This window comes from Urocitellus parryii, chromosome 5 (assembly GCF_045843805.1).
Source record: "Urocitellus parryii isolate mUroPar1 chromosome 5, mUroPar1.hap1, whole genome shotgun sequence".
NCBI classification, from domain to species: domain Eukaryota; kingdom Metazoa; phylum Chordata; class Mammalia; order Rodentia; family Sciuridae; genus Urocitellus; species Urocitellus parryii.
The window spans coordinates 7,474,487-7,495,775 of record NC_135535.1 but is presented as its reverse complement, the minus strand read 5'-3'; the positions used below and the strand labels follow the sequence as shown (position 1 = coordinate 7,495,775).

The 21,289-nt window shown below is 42.9% G+C and overlaps 2 protein-coding genes across 2 annotated transcripts in view; one reads left to right on the top strand and one right to left on the bottom strand.

Annotated features, from left to right (window-relative positions):
* Positions 1 to 4,434: 4,434 nt before the first annotated feature.
* On the bottom strand, positions 4,435 to 14,226 carry Phf5a (PHD finger protein 5A). The gene is made up of 4 exons (XM_026405904.2): positions 13,766 to 14,226; positions 13,336 to 13,359; positions 12,453 to 12,619; positions 4,435 to 5,094 (listed from the first exon to the last, which is right to left on the bottom strand). The coding sequence occupies exons 1-4, from the start codon at positions 13,815 to 13,817 to the stop codon at positions 5,005 to 5,007; spliced, it is 333 nt and encodes a 110-aa protein (XP_026261689.1). The 5' UTR covers positions 13,818 to 14,226; the 3' UTR covers positions 4,435 to 5,004.
* Positions 14,227 to 14,316: 90 nt separating this feature from the next.
* Positions 14,317 to 21,289, top strand: part of Aco2 (aconitase 2) — a 44,494-nt gene continuing 37,521 nt past the window's right edge. Inside the window, exon 1 of the mRNA XM_026405895.2 lies at positions 14,317 to 14,420. Within this exon, the coding sequence (XP_026261680.2) occupies positions 14,385 to 14,420 (36 nt within the window). The 5' untranslated portion in view covers positions 14,317 to 14,384. The remainder of the gene's footprint in view (positions 14,421 to 21,289) is intronic.

Here is a 21,289-nt window from a genome sequence, read left to right as displayed (position 1 = left end):
TTTTCACTTTCAGTCTTAGCTTCAAACTATAGGTGTAGGTTGGGCCAGGTGCAGTGGTACGCAGCTGGAATCCCAGAAGCTTGGGAGGCTGAGGCAGGATGATCACAAATTCAAAGCTTCCCCAATAATTTAGCTAAGGCTCTAAGCATTTATGGAAAACCTGTCTCAAAAAAGAGCTGGTGCGCTGGGGATGTGGCTCAGCGGTAGCGCGCTCGCCTGCCATGCGTGCGGCCCGGGTTCGATCCTCAGCACCATATACCAATAAAGATGTGTCTGCCGAGAACTAAGGTAAAAATGTTTAAAAAAAAAAAAAAAAAAAGAGCTGGTGATATGGCTCAGTGTTAAGTGCCCCTGGTTCAATCCTGTGGCTCAGAGGTTAAGTGCCCCTGTGTTCAATCCCTGGTATATAAAAAAAATAAATAAAAAAGAAGGAAAAAATACAAAGATTCATGTCTGGGCCATGTATAGAGGCACATGCTTGTAATCCTAGAGACTCTGGAGGTTGAGGCAGAATGATCCCAAGTTTGAGGCCAACCTGAGCGATTTAGGAAGAACCTATCTCAAAAGGATTGGGAATATGACTGAGTAGTTATATACCCCTGGGTTTAATCCTCAGCTAAGTTTAGTCCCTGGGAAGTTAATTTCAGTAATTTAGAGGCTGCTAATTGGCAAACCAAGATACACATCTGGTGGACGGATTTCCTTGGCATATATTGATATCTGAGGGTTTAAAAGTGAGTTGCCGGGCTGGGGTTGTAGCTCAGTGGTACAGCTTGCCTTGAACTGGGTTTGATCCTCAGCACCATATAAAAATAAATAAAATAAAGATATTGTATCTATCTACAACTAAGAAAAAATTTTATTTTATTTTTTTTTAAAGAGAGAGTGAGAGAGAGAGAGAGAGAGAGAGAGAGAGAGAGAGAGAGAGAGAGAGAGAGAGAGAGAGAATTTTAATATTTTATTTTTTTTTTTAGTTCTCGGCGGACACAACATCTTTGTTGGTATGCGGTGCTGAGGATCGAACCCGGGCCGCACGCATGCCAGGTGAGCGCGCTACCGCTTGAGCCACATCCCCAGCCCCTAAGAAAAAATTTTAAAAAGTGAGTTGCCAAAATTTAAAAATTGGGATATTGCATAAAAATATCTTGGTTGCCTCTTGTCCTAAATTCAAAGTGTCTGCCAATACTAGGCATTCAAGCTGGCAGCAATTATCTGCTGCTGAATAGCAGCTGTCTCCTTTAGTCTTGGTCAACTAACTCTCTGGCTCCCTAAGGTCCTCACCACTCCCTATTGTCTTCCAGAAGCTGAGGCTGAGAGTAATATACCATTTAAAAACACAATTGGAGCTGGGTGTGGTGGTGTGTACCTGTAATCCCAGCGACTCAGGAGGTTGAGGCAGAAGGATGACAAGTTCAAAGCCAGCCACAGCAATTTATCGAGGCCCTAAGCAACTTAGTGAGACACTGTCTCAAAAAATAAAAAACAAAAAGGGCTGCAGATGTGGCTCAGTGGTTAAGAATCACTGGGTTCAATCCCTGGTACCAGAAAACAAACAAAACCAAAGAATCACAGTTGGATTATTTTCTTTCTTTTTTTTGGAGTACTGGGGGTCAAACCTGTTCTACCCCACCCTTTTTAAAATTTTGAGACAAGGTCTTACTAAATTGCTGAGTCTCACATAGAATTTGTGGATTTGCAGTCCTCCAGTTAGGGGGGTGGCACACTCCTATAATCCCAGCCTGTAACCAAAGCCACTCAGGAGACTGAAACAGAAGGATCACAAGTTCAAGGCCAGCCCTAAGGAACCTAGTGAGACCCTGTTTCAAAAATAAAAAAGGCTGAGCACCTCTGGGTTCAATCCCTGGTACCAAAAACAAACAAACAAACAAACAAACAACCAAAAAAACCCAAAAACGTGATTCCCCTGCCTCAGCCTCTCAAGTTGTTAAAATTAGAAGTACTGGGCTGGGGATATGGCTCAAGCGGTAGCGCGCTCGGCCTGGCATGCGTGCGGCCCGGGTTCGATCCTCAGCACCACATACCAACAAAGATGTTGTGTCCGCCGAGAACTAACTAAATAAATAAATATTAAAAAATTCTCTCTCTCTCTCTTTAAAAAAAAAAAAAAAAAAAAAAAGAAGTACTGGCATGTTTCACTGCTCTTGGTTTTAGGCTACTTTTCCAACATCCTGGTGGTACACACCTGTAATTCCAGCGACTCAAGAAGCTGAAGCATGGGGTTTAAAATTAGAGGCCAGCCTTTGAAATTTAGGAAGACCCTGTCTCAAAATTTTAAAATATAAAGGCCTGGAAGATGTGGCTTAGAGGTAAAGAGACCCTGGTTTCAATCTCCAGTACAAAATTAAAAAAACAAAAACAAGACTTTTGATTTATTATTACATACTAAAAACTATAGTTACTATAGAATCAATTACAAATTTTAATTGTAATCTAAAGATGATCTGATCTTTGCCCCCCTTTTCACATACCATAAGTCCGATACTTTGTTTTTTTTGGTACTAGGGATTGAATCCAGGGATGCTTAACCCCTGAGCTACATCCCCAGCCATTTTTTTGAGATAGTCTTGCTAAACTGCTGAGGCTGGCCTTGAACTTCCAGTTCTCTTGCCTTAGCCCCCAGAGGCACTGGGATTACAGGTGGGTGTCACTGCACCCGATATTTTAGGTGCAGGAACTGCATGGAATTCCTGGAATACATAACCCTGTTCAGGACTGCCTTTCCTGAAATTATTTTCCCCACACAAGTGCCCTCATTTGCCCACGCACTACCTTTGCTTGCAAGTTCCCATACTTCAAAGCTCAGTTAATTTTCTTGCCTCTGGAACTTCAGTTATTCATTCAACACTGTACACCCACCATCTGCTGGGCAGAACGCAGCCTAGTAGGTGACAGTCAATAATCATTAAATGCTTCCAGGAAACACACAGGGTACTATGGGGGAGAAGGGCAAGTTAAATTGGGGATTAGGAGAGATAACTGGGGGAATCTTTGGTCAGGTCTGAAGGATGAGGCAGTAGCTGAGCAAAACAAATGTGGGGGCAAGAGTGGGAGAGCATCACTGAAAAAACAGATTAAAAAGGAAAGGGGGGGGAGGGGGTGCCCGGGTTGTGTCTCAGTGGTAGAGCACTCAACTGGCATGTGCGTGGCCCTGGGTTCGATCCTCAGCACCACATAAAAATGAATAAAAATACAGGTATTGTGTCCAACTACAACTAAAAAATAAATATTGAAAAAAAAAAAAAGTTAAACGGGGGCAAGCTGGGCTCCGTGGCATAGGCCTGTAATCCTAGCGGCTCAGGAGGCTGAGGCAGGAGGGTCCTGAGATCAAAGCCAGCCTCAGAAAAGTAAGGTGCTAAGCAACTCAGTGAGACCCTGTCTCTAAATAAAATACAAAATTGGTCTGGAGATGTGGGTCAGTGGTCAAGTGCCTCCGAGTTCAATCCTGGGTACCCCATGCCCCCTGTAAAAGAAAAAGAAAAAATAAAGTAGGGACAGAAAGGAAAGCAGAAGCTGAAGAACTGAAAGGAGTCCCAGTGGCTGGAGTGTAAAGCATGGGAGTTGTAGAGAACACCTGGAAAAACCTCCAGGATTACTCCCCCCCCCCCCCCAGTACTGGGGATGGAGCCCAGGGCCTTATTATGCATGTTAGGCAAAGACTACCACTAAGCTCTTCCCTAGCAGGATCTTCAGCCTTCCTGAGGTGCCTCAAGAAGCTGAAGCAGGCGGTTTGTAAATTAGAGGCCAGCCTTGGGAATTTAGGAAGACCCTGTCTCAAAATTTAAAAAAATATAAATTCCTGAGGTGCCCCCCAAGCTAGGCCAACCCTTCTTTAGTGCATCCTCTGGATTATACTGGTACTGTTTCTGTCACATTGTTCAACTCCCAAGGTAGAGACTAAATTTTGGACACTCAATTCATCACAAATAATCAGTTTGGTTGACACAGACAAAAATCCGGGATCAGAAGTTTTCTTGGCTCTATTATTAAGTGGCACTCTAAACCTGGGCCAAGTTCCTGATGCCCTTTTCAAATCTATGGTGCAAGAGACCTACTTGACTGTACATATCAAACTATCTCCTCAAATAACACACTCATCAACCTTGGCAGGCAACTCAGTGAGACCCCGTCTCTAAATAAAAATAAAAGGAAGGTCTGAAGATGTAGCTCAGTGGTTCAGTGCCCCCTAGTTCAATCCTTGGCACCAAAAACAAACAAATAAATAAAGTAGGATAGGAAGGAAAAAATAATTTCTAAAAATGACTTAGAATGAAAGGCATGGGTGGTTCTGAATTCATCCCAGTAATAAAAAGAGGACAAAATGCATTATGAACCCCATTACCTCTAGATTGAGTCACCAGTTCATGGGGGACTACAATAAATTCCTAGAGTTAGGCTAAAGGGGGACAGTGACTGACTACCAGAAAATAAACACTGACTTTATTAACAACATCGGCAGAAAGGGTTTCCAATTTCTCAGACGAAAACTAACATGAAACCAGCACCACCTGGTAAGCGTTACAAGATTAAATGCTCACATCACATTTATTGTTCTGATAGCTCACTGCCACACAGTGAAGGGTCATCAGGACAACTGCCATCAGAGCTGCTGCAAGAACAAGCTTTTTACTGGGGGGTAGATTCATAGTCAGCTCCTCTGACAGCTGACTGCAAGGATATTCCTGTTCAGCTCTTGGTGTAGAGAAGACAAATCAATTAAGAGAACAGAGTCTTGCTTCTCAAATTCAAGAAAAACCATTAAATAACCGATTAGTTTTTCTTGGACTGTCTGTCAGTGCACTATGAAGAATCCTTTTCCACCCCCACCCTTGTCTGGGTGAGGGGAGGAAAGGGTGGCAAGGGGCCAACACACTAGCAGGTGGTTTTGGTGACATGCTGGGCTCTGCTCCCTTTCTGCTGGTGATAGTAGGCGTCTTTCTTGGCAGCTGCAGCAGCTTGATGGGGGAGGCAGGGGCCACCCACTGATCACCTCTTTTTAAAGCCATATTTTTTGCGTTCATAGAAGAGATCTGTCTTAGAGCTCCCCAAATTGACAATCTTTGGGCAACCATCTCTCTGGAAAACAGAATAGAGAAACTGGTAAGTCAGAATCTGAATCAAGAGGAATTGAAGATATAATTCAGTACAGAGGAATAAAAGTTAATCTTTTGCCCTAGTATTTGAAGACCATAACAGGTCTCGGGGTGTGCTCAGTAGTTAGAATGCTTGCTTAGCATTTGATTCTCATATCTCAGCCCCCCAAAAGAAGAAACAATGAAAGGATTTGCAAATGTGTACTAGCTCCTTAATTGGGAGGTTCAAATTAATTAGCACCAAAGGGAAGTGTTTCTTTTCTATCACTTGAGTTTTCAATGATCATTTTATAACTTTTAGGTTAATGGTTTAGTTATTCATCTTTCCAATTATCCTATTTAAATTTTTTTTTTAGTTGTTGATGGACCTTTATTTTATTATTTTTTTAAAAGCAGATTTTTTTTTTTTTTAAAGAGAGATGAGAGAGAGAGAGATTTTTCAATATTTATTTTCTAGTTCTCGGCAGACACAACATTCTTGTTGGTATGTGGTGCTGAGGATCGAACCCGGGCCGCACGCATGCCAGGCGAGCACGCTACCGCTTGAGCCACATCCCCGGCCCATAATTTTTTTTTAAAGAGAGAGAGAATTTTTTAATATTTAGTTTTCGGTGGACACAACATCTTTATTTTAATTTTATGTGGTGCTGAGGATCGGACCCAGTGCCGAGTGCATGCCAGGCGAGCACGCTACCGCTTGAGCCACATCCCCAGCCCCTGGACCTTTATGTGGTGCTGAGAATCGAACCCACTGCCTCACACATACTAGGCAAGTGCTCTACCACGGAGCCACAATCCCAGCCCCCCCATTATCCTATTTGATCTATTAGAATTTACAAGTTGGTGCACCTATAATCCTTGTGACTTGGGAGGCTAAGGCTGAAGGATCCAAGCCAGCCTTAGTAATTTAGCAAGACCCTAAATAACTCAGTGAAACCCTGTCTCAGGAGGCTGGGGTTGTGGCTCAGTGGTAGAGCGCTCACCTCGCATGTGAGAGACCCTGGGTTCAATCCTCAGCACCACATAAAACATACAAATAAACAAAATAAAGATATTGTGTCCATGTATAACTAAAAAAAAAAAAAAAAAAAAAAAAGAAACAAAGAAACTCTGTCACTAGGGATGTAGCTCAGTGCCAGTTATATTTACTGAATATATAGACATCCAGAAAGTCCCCTGGAGCCTGCCCACTCTGTATTCAGTGACTGCAATTATATTTAAGAATATTTGATTCAACAGGGTGTGGCAGCACATGCCTATAATTCCAGTGACTCATAAGGCTGAGGCAGGAGGATCACAACTTTTGAGGCCAACTTTGACAACTCATCTAGAACCTATCTCAAGGGATGCAGTTCAGTAGTACAGCATCCCCGGGTTCAACAGCTCAATTCTGTTGCTGGTATGACACAGTGCAGGTAGAACCTGAAACTTTTTTTTGCGGGGGTGGGCGGGATGGGTGGGTGACGGGGGATTAAATTTAGCAGTGCTTTACTACTACATCCCCAGACAATTTTATTTTTATGTTGAGACATCGTCTTGCTGAATTGCTAAGTTGCTGAGACTGTTCTTGACTTGCAATCCTCCTGTCTCAGCGTCCTGAATTGCAGGCATATGCCACTGCTTCTGGCCTGAAAACATATTTTTGGCAATAGGAAACTGAACCCAGGGCCTCACACAAACTAAGCAAGTGCTTTATCACTGAGCTATGTTCCCAGTCCTATTTTTTTTTTTTAATCTTTATTTGCCTCGCACGTGCCAGGAGTGCTCTACCGCTGAGCCAAAGCACTGTAGTCCTTTCTTGTTATTAGTTTTTTGGGGTACCAAGGACTGAACTCAGGGGCACTCGACCACTGAGCTACGTTCCCAGCCCTATTTTGTATTTAGAGACAGAGTCTGAATGAATTGCTTAGAGCCTCACTTTTGCTGAGGCTGGCTTTGATCTTGCGATTCTTGTGATTGAGCCTCCTAGGCTATTGGGATTACAGGCATGTGCTACCACGTCCAGTCCCCCCTTTTATTTTGTGCTCAGGTTGATCTCAAATTTGGAATCTTCCGGCCTCAGGCTATTGAGTAGCAAGGATTACGTGTATACCATGTGCCTAACCAGAATCTGAACTCATATGTCCATTGAGTAGCAAGGATTACGTGTATACCATGTGCCTAACCAGAATCTGAACTCATATGTCCAAAGAATTTTGTTCAACTGAGGGATTAAAAACAATCAGGGCTAGGGCTGTAGCTCAGAGGTATAGTGCTTGTCTACTATGTGTGAGGCACTGGGTTTGATCTTTAACACAACATAAAAATATAAAGAAAGAAAGGCATAGTGTCCATCTACATCTTAAAAACAACAACAACAAAAAAAAAACAATTAACTTCAGGTCAAGTGCTCTAGTTCTCCTGGATTATCCCAGAATGGAGAGGATACCACCAAAGGGAAAAACCTAAAGGCTTTAGGAGGATTTCACAAAGTGTCTTGTTAATTCACTTCATTTAATCCAAACACCGCTCCCCCAACCCCCAGCACATGCTTTGTAAGTGCTCTACCACTGAGCTGCACTCAAAGTTAATGCACTTCATCTGAATAAATACATGGTTTTGCAGAGGGCCTGTGCTAAAGGTGGTGTTGAGTTTGTTCTGATTTGTAATGACACGCTGCCCCTTTGGCCATTCTGAGAGCTAAAGTGGTTTCAGTGAAGCTCCCAGGAAGCCCTTTGGAGCAGGAATGACTCCATCACTTGATCTGGGATGCATGGAAGACAGCTGGAAAAGCTGTAACTGGAAAAAACCTTAAAGGTCTGTTGATTTTAAGACACCCACATCAAAGGAGTTGGATTCCTGTCATATTAGACTATAGAATGAATTAATCAGATCCTTAGTCCTCCAATTTCTAACTCAGTTTCTTTCTTTTGGGGGGCCTAATATCAACACAGAAATTTTCCAGAAAACATGTACTCTGTATTATATGGAGTGCTCCCACCTGTGGTGCCTGGTGTATAAGGGAACTAGCCCCACCAATGGCTCACTAGTTGAGCTCTATGTATTTAATCTGTTTTTTTTTGTGTGTGTGTGTGGGGGGCGCGGAGTACTGGGGATTGAACCCAGGGGATTTTAACCCCCAAGCCATATCCCCAACTTTTTTAATTTTTATTTTTTGGTACCAGGGATTGAACTCAGAGGCATTCAACCCCTGAGCCAGAACTCCAGCCCTTTTATGAATCTTATTTAGAGACAGGGTCTGAGTTGTTAAGTGCCTCACTTTTATTAAGGCTGGCTTTGAACTCGCAATCCTCCTGACTCGGCCTCCTGAGTAGCTGGGATTATAGGCGTGTACCACCTTGCTTGGCACATTATGGAGTCTCACTAAGTTGCTTAGGCCCTTGTTAAATTACTAAGGTTGGCTCTGAACTTTCGATCCTCCCACCTCTGCCTCCTGGGTTGCTGGGATTACAGGTGTGTGACACCACACCTGGCTTTAATCTGTGTTTAAAATCCTTTTTTAACAAAGGAAGAATCAAAACAGATGTTGTCCCAGGGCACTTGGGAGGCTGAGGCAGGAGGATTGTAAGTTCAAAGCCAGTACCAGCATTTAGCGAGACCCTAAGCAACTCAGTGAGATCCTGTTAAAAAAATATAAAAAAGGGCTGGGGGGGGGGCTGGGGTTGTGGCTCAGTGATGGAGCACTTGCCTCCCATGTATGAGGCACTGGGATGATCCTCAGCACCACATAAAAATAAAATAAAGGTATTATGTCCATCTAAGGAAAAAAAATAGATGGCTGGGTCTCATGCCTGTAATCTTAGCAGGGAAGATCACAAGTTCAAAGCCAGCTTCATCATCAACTTAGGTCCTAAGGAAATTAATGAGACCCTGTCTCAAAAATAAAAAGGGTGAATGTTTGATATCAAATGGGGGCAGTGCTCTACTTTCTTTTAAAGGTGCTGTGAAATTTTGTGGTACAAGGATAACCTAGATTTGTGCACTGTGGTAGTCCTTTCTTTTAGATTCATATTCCTCAAGTATAGAACTAGGGACTAGACCAGGTCAATGTTAAGAAACTGAAGAGAGCCTTAGAAATTCCTGGGAGGGACCAGATGATGAGAGGATATATCCTCCAGTCTGCACAGCTGCATCCCACTTGGTAAAGGCAGCAGGCCCTGGAGCTAGGCCACCTGACTTTTGATAAGTTATTTAACCTTCTTGAGTCTCAGTTTAGTCACACACGAGTATAATGGTAGAACCTACCTCAGAGAATTAAATGGATTCGATGGTTCAAAAAATGTTTACAACAATACCTGGCATACTTCATTCCTTAATAAGTCATAAGAAATTGCCAAAACAAAAATCAGCAATTTCATAATGGTTCAACCTAACCCTACCCTCCCACTAGTTTTGTGTAAAAATCTTTTTTTGTTGTTGGTACTGTGATGCTACTGATTCTGAACCCAGGGATGCTTTACCACTGAGCTGAGTACCCAGCCATTTTTATTTTCTTTTTGTAATTTTGAGACAAGGTCTCACTAAATTGCTTAGGACCTCACTAAGTTGCTGGCATTATAGGTGTGTGTCTCCACCCTAGCAAAAATAACCCTGAAATAGCAATAAAAACCCAGGACTTGAATGGGAATAGAGCTCAGGGGTACAGTGCTCCTGGGTTCAATCCAGAGCATCACCAAAATAAATAAATAAATGGCAAGAGTTAAGGGGATTAATTTGCTGAAATGTAATAAACTACAAATTAGTCCTTGGGTGACAATGTCCACAGATATCATCCCTGGACTCCTGGTTATTTTTGGGCACTAAAAAATTATAATGAGGACACCCAGCTTATCTTACCAGCCTTTATAAATTATGAAAGCTGCAGGAAGCGGGTAACAATAGTGATGGTGGCTTTTGTTGTAGGAAGATTTGTGCATAGGAAAAAGTCTTGGGTACTTAATCTACATGATGATCTGTAAGAATGAGACTGGATCATGTCACCGGACTGCTTTGTGTTCCTTGGAAACTAGTGCTGAGTAAATGTGAGCTAAATGCCATCTCAAATATCCTCAGGTCATTCCTGTATAATGTGAAGTAGAGGAAGTGATGTCTAGAATAATTCTTAGAGACCAATGAGGCATAAGGATCCAAAGGTATCAGGTCACACACCACATGCAGAAGAGTCAGACAGCAATTAACATTTATTAAGCATTCTCTGGTTGCAAACTTAAGCCAGATAAAAACTATCTATAACCACACAAGTTCAAGAAAGTGTCACTAAATGGAGTTTATGCTGGGTGTGTGTGCACACACCTGTATTCCCAGCAGCTCAGGAGGCTGAGGTGGAAGATTGCCAAGAGGAAAGCCAGACTCAGCAACTTAGCAAAGAACTAAAGCAACTTAGTGAGACCCTGTTTCAAATTAAAAAAATAAAGCAAAATGGACTGGGGATGTGGTTCAGTAGTTTTGTACCTTCTCTTCACCACTTATTGACTATAAGTAATTACATCTCCTGTGTACCAAACAACCTGTAGGGGGACTAGGGGTAATTTATAGGGACAGCACCAAAAATGTGCACCATTTTTATATTACAAGTCAGACCTGTACCAAGGCCTGAAAAAAGGAGGCACACACAAGATCCAAGGTACTGCCCATCATGGAGTATAATCTAGTTGGTGGAACTGATCCACCATTGTTGGAAGCCAAGTATAATATGATAGTCAAAGGTAAATGTAAACCAATTTAGGAGAGGAAAATATTCAAATCACCAATTGAAATTACGTTTTTGTTACTTAATGTATGACATTTTATATTTCCTAAATAATAGATTAAATGGTGTAAGAAATAGTTCTTTCTGGCCCAGTATCTTGCACTTCCTAGCAGTAGGCAGGATTCAAACACATACACAACTGAGGTTGTTGGGTTGTTTCTCCTCAACATGGGCACAATACCTGAATGGACAACATGGTATGATGGGAACACCACAAGGTTTTGTCACAGCCTAATTTTGTCATTTATTAGTAGGAGAGAGACATAAAGATGGGATAATACTAACCATCCTTATTTAACAAAGTTATTTTGAGGAATATGGAGATAAAAGGTACAAACTACCTCATCTTTGCTCACAGAAATATGAAGAGTTAACATATTTTAACTTATCCTAGATTAGTAGGTCCTAGATCAGTAACAGTGTACTATTAGCCTAGTAAGATTATATCATACTTCCTTACATTTTCTTGTAAAAAGAAAGCAAGCTGGGGGCCTGCAGCTGTGGCTCAGTGGTAGAGTGCTTCCTAGCATGTGTGAGGCACTGAGGATCAAAATCCGCAGCACCACATAAAAATAAATAAAGAAATAAAGAAAGATTGTGTCTGTCTACAAATCTCTCTCTCTCTCACACACACACACACACACACACAGGAAGAAGAAAAAAGCAAGCTGATCTGTCGTTCCACCACTCCTCACCTAGAACCTGGCTGCCAGTACTAAAGAACAAAGGTAAAACTTGACTTTGGGCAGTGATCTACAGGTGCTGTTTTTTGGTCTCTGTCTCAGGGAGCTGAATGAAATAATTAAGAATTAGGCACTGGCACCATATAATATTAAGGGACAAAAATTTGCAAGACCAACAATCACTTCTGCAGTATTAAATAAAGGTGTTCTAGATTAGTGTGGTGGTAGAGCAAGATTCAGGAGGCTTTCAAACACAAATTTGAGGCCAACCTGGGCAACTTAATGAGACCCTGACTCAAAATAAAAAGCAAAAAGGGGGGCTGGGGATGTGGCTCAATCGGTAGCGTGCTCGCCTGGCATGCGTGCAGCCCGGGTTCGATCCTCAGCACCACATACCAACAAAGATGTTGTGTCCGCCGAGAACTAAAAAAAAATAAAAAATTCTCTCTCTCTCTCTCTTAAAAAAAAAAAAAAAAAAAAAAAAAAAAAAAAAAAAAAAAAAAAGGATTAGGGATGTAGCTCAGTGTTAGAATGTCCCCGGTGGGTTCAAACCCCAGTACCACTTCAAAAAAAAAAAAAAAATACCATGCACTGTGTGTTAGAACTTACAAATTCAGGATGTTGTTTCTGAATAAGAACAATCATAGAGAGACATCAAAGCAATAGAGAGGGCGCTCCAAACAGCTGGTGTTGATAAAGATTTGCTTGTCTTGCATTTTTGCCCTTGATTCAAAATAACAGCCTTTTATTGACTACACCCAGCTTGGCCCAAAGAACTTGAAGAAATTATAACTTAGGTGATTTGCTGAACATAGTAATTTCTACAGACAGGAGGAAATTGCCATGGATGGCAAAGTGTTACAAAATAATGGGAGGAAAGGTCAGATGGAAAGCTTTGTATTCACTCACATCCTTCTCCTGGATGGTGCATTCTTTACAATAATAGGCATCAGAGACTCCTGGGCCTCCACAGATCACACAGCGCCCCTGGTAAGAACCATAGTTACATTCATCACATATTCGCACCAGAGTGCAGGGGCGCACATAGGAGTCACAGATCACACATTTGCCGTCACCTGTAAGGAAAAAAGAATGTGTCATGTTCACTAGTAAGTATGGGTTGTGAACCCAGGGGCACTCTGCCACTTAGGTACATCCCTAGTCCTAATTTATTTTTAGGAGGGGGGAACTGGGGATTGAACCCAGGGATATTTTACCACTAAACTATTATCCCTAGTCCAGGCTGGACTCAAACTTGCCATTCTCCTGCCTCAGCCTCCCAAGTAATTGAGATAACTGGTGTGTGCCACCACTGCCCAGGATACAGTCTCCTTTACAGTGACTTTAGGGCCCTCCTCTACTTCTGCATGGCAAAAGTTGGCTTATCCAAGTTTTTTTCTATATCCCCTGGACACAAAGGAAAAAATAACCAGTTAACATAACATATATAAACGTCTTGGAATTTCACTTAGGAGATTGTAAGCATTGATAATTGCTGGTAAAAACCTGTGTGTGCACATGGGCATGTGGGCTGGAAAGGATAATGGTAGTCTGCCCATTCTTCCTAATCAAACGCGAGACTTCCTTAAAGCTTAAATACAGTGTTTAAAATGTGCACGTCAGAGTGGGGCGATAGAAGGCGGCTTTAGTGCAGCCTCACACACGTGTTTCCATCCTCCTCCCGGGCACATCTACTCCAAGCTTTCTTTGTGGCACCTCTGGAAATGCCCGTATGTTGGCTCCACAGAAACTGAGTGGGAGGAATGGGGTGTTGAGGGTGTGTTTCACTCACATTTTTCACACAGTCTCCCGATGGCTGTAAGACCAAAGAAGGGACAAGGTACAATTAGTATTAAAGTTTTGACAAAGCGGGGAAGCACATCCTCGAGGTCGAGATAGGCGCAAAGGCGGCAGTGAGACTCATGGGAAGGGCATCTTATTCTCGTGAATCTCAATCTGAGCCAAACCCACGGCCAAAGCAACCTCCCGAAGCCCCTCCCAGGCCCCGGGTAATCTGCGGCAGTTTCTTCAGACTTGCGGCGGAGGCCCTGGCCATCAGCCCCTTTTACCACAAACCCGCGCGCTCCTACAATACCCAGCGACCAAGAGGCGCGAAACGTGGCGACTCTAAGAAAAGACCCTAAAGAGGAATCAAGAATCCCTAGACTCGAAGCGCCTAATATCACCCCATCCACACAAGCCGTGGGCAAGGCCCGCCTCACCAACACCCGCTTGTTTGCGGCAGAAGATCAAATCCGGATGATGTTTGGCCATAACTCCTTCCAAGCAAACTACCGGAAGCCTCGGGAACTTCCGTCCAACCTCTAACCCCCAGGGTTCCTGCCTCCACGTCGCGGTGATTGGTCTTCGAGGCTTCTATCAGCGTTTACGCTCTGATCCAAATCCCGCTAGCTGTCGCGCGATTTTCTTTCATCTGAGGGTAGCTAGGTCTCCGCAGATGTGTAGAACTCTTAAAAAACAACCACAACAAAACACTCTCCCGGATTTGGAAGGTATAGATAACCGAAATTTACTTTCGGATAAGACATCTTTGCAGCACTGACATCTTTGCTTCTGTTTTTTTTTTTTTTAAACTGGGCATCGAACCCAGGCCTTGTCGCATGCTTGGGCTAGTGTTTTTCTTCAGCTTTTTTTTCCCCTCTCACGCGTTGGTTCCTAACACGTGAGCTCCTCCTACTGCCTTCTCAGGGCAATGGAGCCGGTATGGAGGCCTCGCCTTCCCCATGACGTAGCGCTCTCGAAGCCACGCCCCCAGCACGGCTTTAAATAAGCTGTGTTCCACGTCACTTTTACGCGACCTCATCTTTGTCAGTGCACAAAATGGCGCCTTACAGCCTACTGGTGACCCGGCTGCAGGTGAGCGAGCTCGGGCTCTCTGGGTTCACGGGGGCGGGGTGCTTCCTCCTGTGCCTGTGGCGATGGGCGAGGCAAGGCAAGGCGGGCCGGACCTGGGGCCGACTTCCCGTGTACCCGTCGCTGTTGTGGGCCCAGAGCCGTGCCCGCTTCTCGTTGCCCTAGGTCAAGGCGTCCCCGGCATCGTCAGCTCCCTGGCCATGTCCCCGCCCCGGGGAAAATGTGGCTATAACCTGTGATGGCCTGATGAAGAGTGGAGGCACCTCTTTTTCCTTTCTGAGGACCGCACTTCCCTCTCCCTTAGGGTGTCTTTCTGTTCCTCAAGGTGAGGACAAGGTGACTGGGGGGCGCGGTGGTTGTTGAGCCCTGTACACCAAGTGCCTGAAGCCTTCATCTCTCAGCAACAGATACTTGCAAGCCAGGGGCATCCACAATTGCCATCTGGCCTGGAGGCAGGAGAAGCTAGTTCTTTATATTGTCTTTTGAGGACCTTGCGGAACACGGAGTCACGAATAGGAGAGTGTTCTTCAGGGACCCTGACGTAGTAAATAGTAATGTTTCTCACCGTTGTACCAGATTCCAAAACTGTTTTTAATAACTACTAATATCATTTGATTCATATAATCGTCTGGTGAGATAGATGTGAGATGATTTTTCCCATTGATAGGTGATAAAACTACAAGAAAGTCGGTGAAAGTTCTGGCTCTCAAAGACTGTCACCCTTATTTTGTGGCCTGAGCATTGACCCTCCTGCCCCTCTGTTCTCCTTCTTTGTGTCAGCCTGCCCTCAGAATTTTATGAGCCAGGGTGGGGTCATTTATATTTGTAAGAGTACAGAATGGACTATTTTGAGCTCACAATTAGTTGCTTTTCAAGTACTAGGTGGGAGAGTAAGGAGACTTAGCAGTTTGACCTTGACTCTCCTGTTATGAGCCATATAGAAAGTTGAGTGTAACTGTCAGGTGGGTTTTTACTCCTAACTTGACAACTCCCGGAAGGTGGTATATTCAAAACTTCAATGTCAAATGTGTGTTTTCTTAATAAAAATAAAAAGTTACCTGTAGACATTCCTTGTCAACCTCTTAAGATTAATTTTGAATTTTCTTTGGATCAAGTGGCATAGCTTTGATTATAGAATTAATAGTTATATGCTATACTCTCAGAAAAAGCATTGTTATTTGAAGTGATTTTTCATATTATTTAAATTTAAGCCAAAAAGTAAAATAATTTATCTGAAAATATTTCTGGTCCCAATTCTGAGCAAAGGTAAAAGATTTGCACTTAATTATCTCTTTAGGTTTTTTGATTCTGTAAGTTAATGATGTGAAAATATTTGTTTTTTCCTGATTCTGCTGTCATGTGATTTAATGAAATTAGGCAAAATTATGTGACAAGTAAATAACTTATTGAGCTTGGAAGAAAGACATAATGTCAACATTTTGAACTGAAAAAGATATTGGAAAGTATGAATATTATGGTGGTATGGAAAGAGATCTGGACTGTACTTCCATGCTTTTGATCCTTGACCTTCAGCATGTAACTTTCTGAGTCCATTATCAGCTGAGGATAATATTTAAACAGATGATAACTGTGTACTTGCATTGCCACAAAATGATGAGTAAGTGGAATGTATTTACAATCATGTAGTTCATCCTGTTTTACAGAAGGAGAATCCAAGACTTTGAGAGCCTGGGTGATTTCCAGTAGCAGAGTCAGGATTAAAATCCAGGTTTCGGGCTTTGGTTGTGGCCCAGAGGTAGAGCGCTTGCCTAGCATGTGTGAGGCACTGGGTTTGATTCGGTCTTCAGCACCACATAAAAATAAAATATATTGTGTCCACCTACAACTAAAAAATAAATATTAAAAAAAAATCCAGGTCTCCTTGTATGTTCATTCAGCGGAGATGGATGAACAGCATTATGCTCTTTGCATTATACCACACTGCGACCCAGTAGAAACATAATGACAGCTAGTACTTGTCTATTGAGAATCTCTTACATTTACCTCTTTGTTTAGATACTCAGAAATATTTCAGATATTTGAGAAGTGGTAATTATCACCTTAGTAGTCTTTTCTGCAGAACTCAATGATGGAGTCATTTTATTCCCATTTTTCCACATATTTCCTGAGCACCCACTGCTTACCCTGGAAACACTGGTAAGCAAAGACAATCCCTGATCTCATGCAAGTGTCTACTATATTCTAATGTATCATACTGCAGAGGGTCTCAGAAATCTTTCTTAGCCAAAATATTTTTCTTTTGCTTTTGGCTGGACCAAAGGTGATGATAGATGATAGAATGATGGCTCTTACTACTACCACTATGAGTAGCTAACATCTACATTACTGAGTGCCAGTAATAGTGCATGACTCTGGGATAATGCATACTATTATCCCTGCTTTATGGATGAAAAAGGATTAGTGAAGAGCCAATAGAATGGTTAATGGTATGGATTCTGGCATCAGACCCGCCAAAGTTTGAATCCTGGCTTTAATACTGAGTAACTGTGACTTAGAGCAAGGTACTTAACTTCTCTGAGCCTATTTGCTCATCTGTAAGATATCATAATAATAGTATCTCTGTTTTAGTCACATAATAGTTGCAGAGTATTTAGAACCTTGCCTAGCACCTTTTAAGTGTGTTATACTTATTAAATTAGATAAATTTGCATAGGGCCATATCACTGGTAATGGCAGATGTGATTTGGATCTGCCATTGCTGATTTGAAAGCCTGAGGGCCAGCAGCTGAAACTTCCTTTGGCATCAAGATTCAGCCTTGGACCAAGGCATTATTGATTATTATTATCATAAACTTGAGAACAGTGCTAAATTGTACATACACTGTTGTTTGACAGTACCTGTTACCAGGTAGAACGATTAGAAACTGGGGAAAATGCAAAGTGTGATTCTTTGAAAAGTCATGTTTATTTCTGGTTTTCAGTATTTATTTTTTATGCATATCATATGGATAAGAGGGGTTGGGCACTTCAACTTTTTTTTTTTTTTTTTTTGTACCAGGGATTAAACCCAGGGTGCTTCACCACTGAGCCACATCTCCAGACCTTTTTTATATTTTATGTAGAGACAGGATCTTGCTGAGTTGCTGAGGCTTGCTTTGAATTCTAAGTCCTCTTGCTTCAGCCTCCCCAGCCACTGGGATTGCAGGTTTGGGCCACTGCTTGGTGGGGTTGGGTACTTCAGATAATTTCTCAGGTCTTTGGTTTTGCCTTAAGTTACTGGAGTTTGGGTTCTCATGACCTTGTAGCTTCTTGCATATAAATCTAGGATAAATAATTCATGACAAAGAAGTCTGACTTCTTTGGCAGAAGTTTTCTATGAAGTGCTGCGCTTTTTTTTTTTTTTTTAAGTGATCTTGCTTTGAATTTTAAACAGGTTATTCTGGTTGTATGTTCACTTGGATGCCTTCCTGGGATCAAATATTGATTTGAATTGAGTAAATGAATGAATGAATTAGTAAACAAACCTATAGTCTCAAACCTGGGTAAAAGGAATGACTTCATCCTGGGACTAGGGCAGCACACCATTGCCTTGGAACAAATTGCTCCTAAATGCCTAGAACTGCCCTATACCATTGGAATGCAGGGACCAAAGAGGGGGAATAATTTGGGCAAGGTGACACATGCCTATAGCCCAAATTACTCCAGAGGTTGAGGGGAGACAGAAAATAACCAAGTTAAAAAAAAAAAAACAAAAAACAAGAAAATTGTAGCTACAGAATGCTATAGGGAAGATAAAATAGAACCTGGTGCTATGATGCACGCCTGAAATCCCAGTGACTCAAGAGGCTCAGCAGGAGGATTACAAGTTCCAGGCCAACCTGAACAACTTTTTGAGACCCTGTTTCAAATAGTAAGGACTGGGTTTACTCCTCAGTACCAAATGGGGTAGGGGGTAGGGCATTAAGGAAGAGCCAGGCTCAGTGGTGCACTCCTATAATCCAGGTATTAGGGAGGCTGAGGCAGGAGAATTGCAAGTTTGTGGCCATCATGGAAAACTTAGTGAGACTCTGTCTTGAAAATAAAAAGGTCAGGGATGTGGCCCAGTGGTAGAGCGTTAGCCTGGCATGCACTGAGACTGGGTTCAATCCCCAGTACTACATAAAAAGAAAAACAACAACTAGCCAGTTGGCCAGTTGTTAGAGTAGATGCCAGAGGAAACAGGGCAGTGCCAGTAAAGGTGACATTTGAACTGAGGTTTACATGGTAAGAAGGCAGCCATTCAGCATTTTGGGAGAAGAAGTTTCAATTAAAAGGAACAGCATATACAAAGTACCTGAGATAGGTGAACACACAACCAGAATAACTCGGTGTGTTAAGAATAAGGCAAATCAGTGTGGTTGAGGTGACTTTAGGAATGGGAGGATCTGAGCAAGAAGTTAGGCTCATGCAGGTTTCCATATGGAAATTGGGTTTTGCTTCAAATGTAGTGAAAATCCACAGGAAAGTTTTAAGGTAGGGAGTAACATGATCTGATTTATGCTTGAGAAAAATCATTCAGGCTGCTATATGGATGATGGACCATAGAGGGTTAAGAGAGGAAGCAGGCACAGTGACATGCCTATAATCCCAGCAATTTGGAAGGTTGAGACAGGAGGATTACAAGTTTGAGGCCAACCTCAGTAATTTAGGGAGGACCTTTGCAACTTAATGAGACCCAGTCTCAAAAAGGACTACAGATAAGCTCAGTTGTAAAGCACCCCTGGGTTAAAATCAGTACCAAAAAAAAAAAAAAAAAGGGCAGGGCTGTTGCACACCTGTATTCCTAGTGACTTGGGAGACTGAAGAAGGAGGATCATAAGTTAGTTCAAGGCTAGCCTGAAGAATTTAAGGAGACCCTGTCTCAAAAGAAAAAGTGTTGGGCGCGGTGGGGCATACCTTTAATCCCAGCAGCTCAGGAACCTGAAGCAGGAAGATTTCAAGTTTGAGGTCAGCCTCAGCAATTTAGCAAGACCCTAAACAACTTAGTAAGATTCTGTCTCAAAATAAAAATAAATATAAAAGGCCTATGGATGTGGCTTAGCGATAAGGTGCCCCTGGGTTCAATCTCCAGTGTTCCCTCTCCTCCCCCGAAAAGGGCTAGGGATATAACTCAGTGGTAAAGTATTTCTTGGTTCAACAAACAAGTTGTTTAGGAAAAGCTTTTTGGTACTGCTCTAAGATAGAGTTGGGAAACAAAGTAGAAATGAATCGGCTGGGTTTTTTGGGGGTGGGGGTCTGGGGGCATTCTGGAAATTTAACCCAAAGGCACTTTACCACTGAGCTGCATTCCCAGCCTTTTTTCACTTTTTTTTTTTTTTTTTTTTTTTTTAATTTTGAGACAAGGCCTTGCTAAATTGCTGAGGCTGGCCTCAAACTTGCCATACTCCTGACAGCCTCCTAAGTCCCTGGGATTATAGGCGTGCACTTATTACCATTTATTTACAAGCATTCATTGTTTTGTGACTGCATTGACTGAGGGAGCTACAGGGCTGGCTTAGTCTCTCCCTGCATGTGAGACTCCTATGCCAGTGAAGGAGAATCATTTAAATAACTGAAGCCAGGAGGAGGTGGGCACATGTGCTGGGGGCGCCTGAACACAGACTCAGCTCTGTCTGGCACATGGATGGTGGTAGTTGATGTTTAGTCTGCCTGCTGCTGTGGTTGGTGTATGAATTGCTGTTCCAGGCCCTGGGGAAACGGGAACCACATTAGCTGCCCCATATTGAGTTCAGGCCCTTTCACCAGTCACAGAACTAGGTCTTTTTTTTTTTTTTTTTTAATTTTTTTTTTAAGAGAGTGAGAGAGGAGAGAGAGAGAGAGAGAGAGAGAATTTTTAATATTTATTTTTTAGTTCTCGGCGGACACAACATCTTTGTTGGTATGTGGTGCTGAGGATCGGACCTGGGCCGCACGCATGCCAGGCGAGCGCGCTACCGCTTGAGCCACATCCCCAGCCCCGACAGAACTAGGTCTTGTTTTACAAGTGTTGCATCCTTTATCCTTCACAACAACCTTATGAAAACAGACTTGTTTTCATAATGATGAAACCAAGGCCCATAGAGGTTAAAGAGCTCATCTGAGGTCACAGTGTACAGCAGAGTCAGATTTTGAATGCAGATGTGCTGGACTGCAAAGTCCAGACTTTTTACCACTCAGCCAAACTGTTTCCCCAGAGCATTCCCTTTGGGGGAAGGAGTAAAAGCCAGATCTCTGTAGAGCAGGCTCAGTATAAGGGACACAGTTCAATTGGCCCTGGATCCATTTGGGTGTGTATCTTTGGGGATGTGGTTGCCTCCTGCCCCAAATACCAGTGAGGCAGAGTTCAGGTCCCACAGAGGCAGCTTTATTCCTTTATCAAACTCACAGACTGCCTGTGGAACTCACAGACGATGCCCTTCTCAAGGGTATTGGTACTGAGCTGCTGCCTGCCCTTTGTAACATAGCACAGTTCAGGATTTGTATGCAGTTCACTATGTGCTGGCTGTAGTCTCCGTTGCTGAAGCCAGCAGCAAAAGAGAATTAGGCAGATGAGTGAATCTATCATCCTGTTCCTTTAAGGAACCCCCTACCATCTTTGGCACCCATTTAGAGGGTATGACTTGGGGGGAGACGTGGCTCTTTGTCCCCTTGCCAAACCTCTGAAGAGGACAGTACCACTTTTGTTCCTGCCAGTTGCATAGCAACCAAGCTAGCTGATTTACTGCTGGTGGGAGGGAATTGTTTAGCTTGGAATTCTTAGAAGAGGTGCCAGGCATTGCCTACTGGGGATGGGAGGAAATTGTGAGAAGCTTGCAGCCATGTGGGAAGATGCCACTCCTCAGAAGGGCGTTGATTGACATGCATTCTTGTGAAGCCCACCTGAGGCTTCCCTG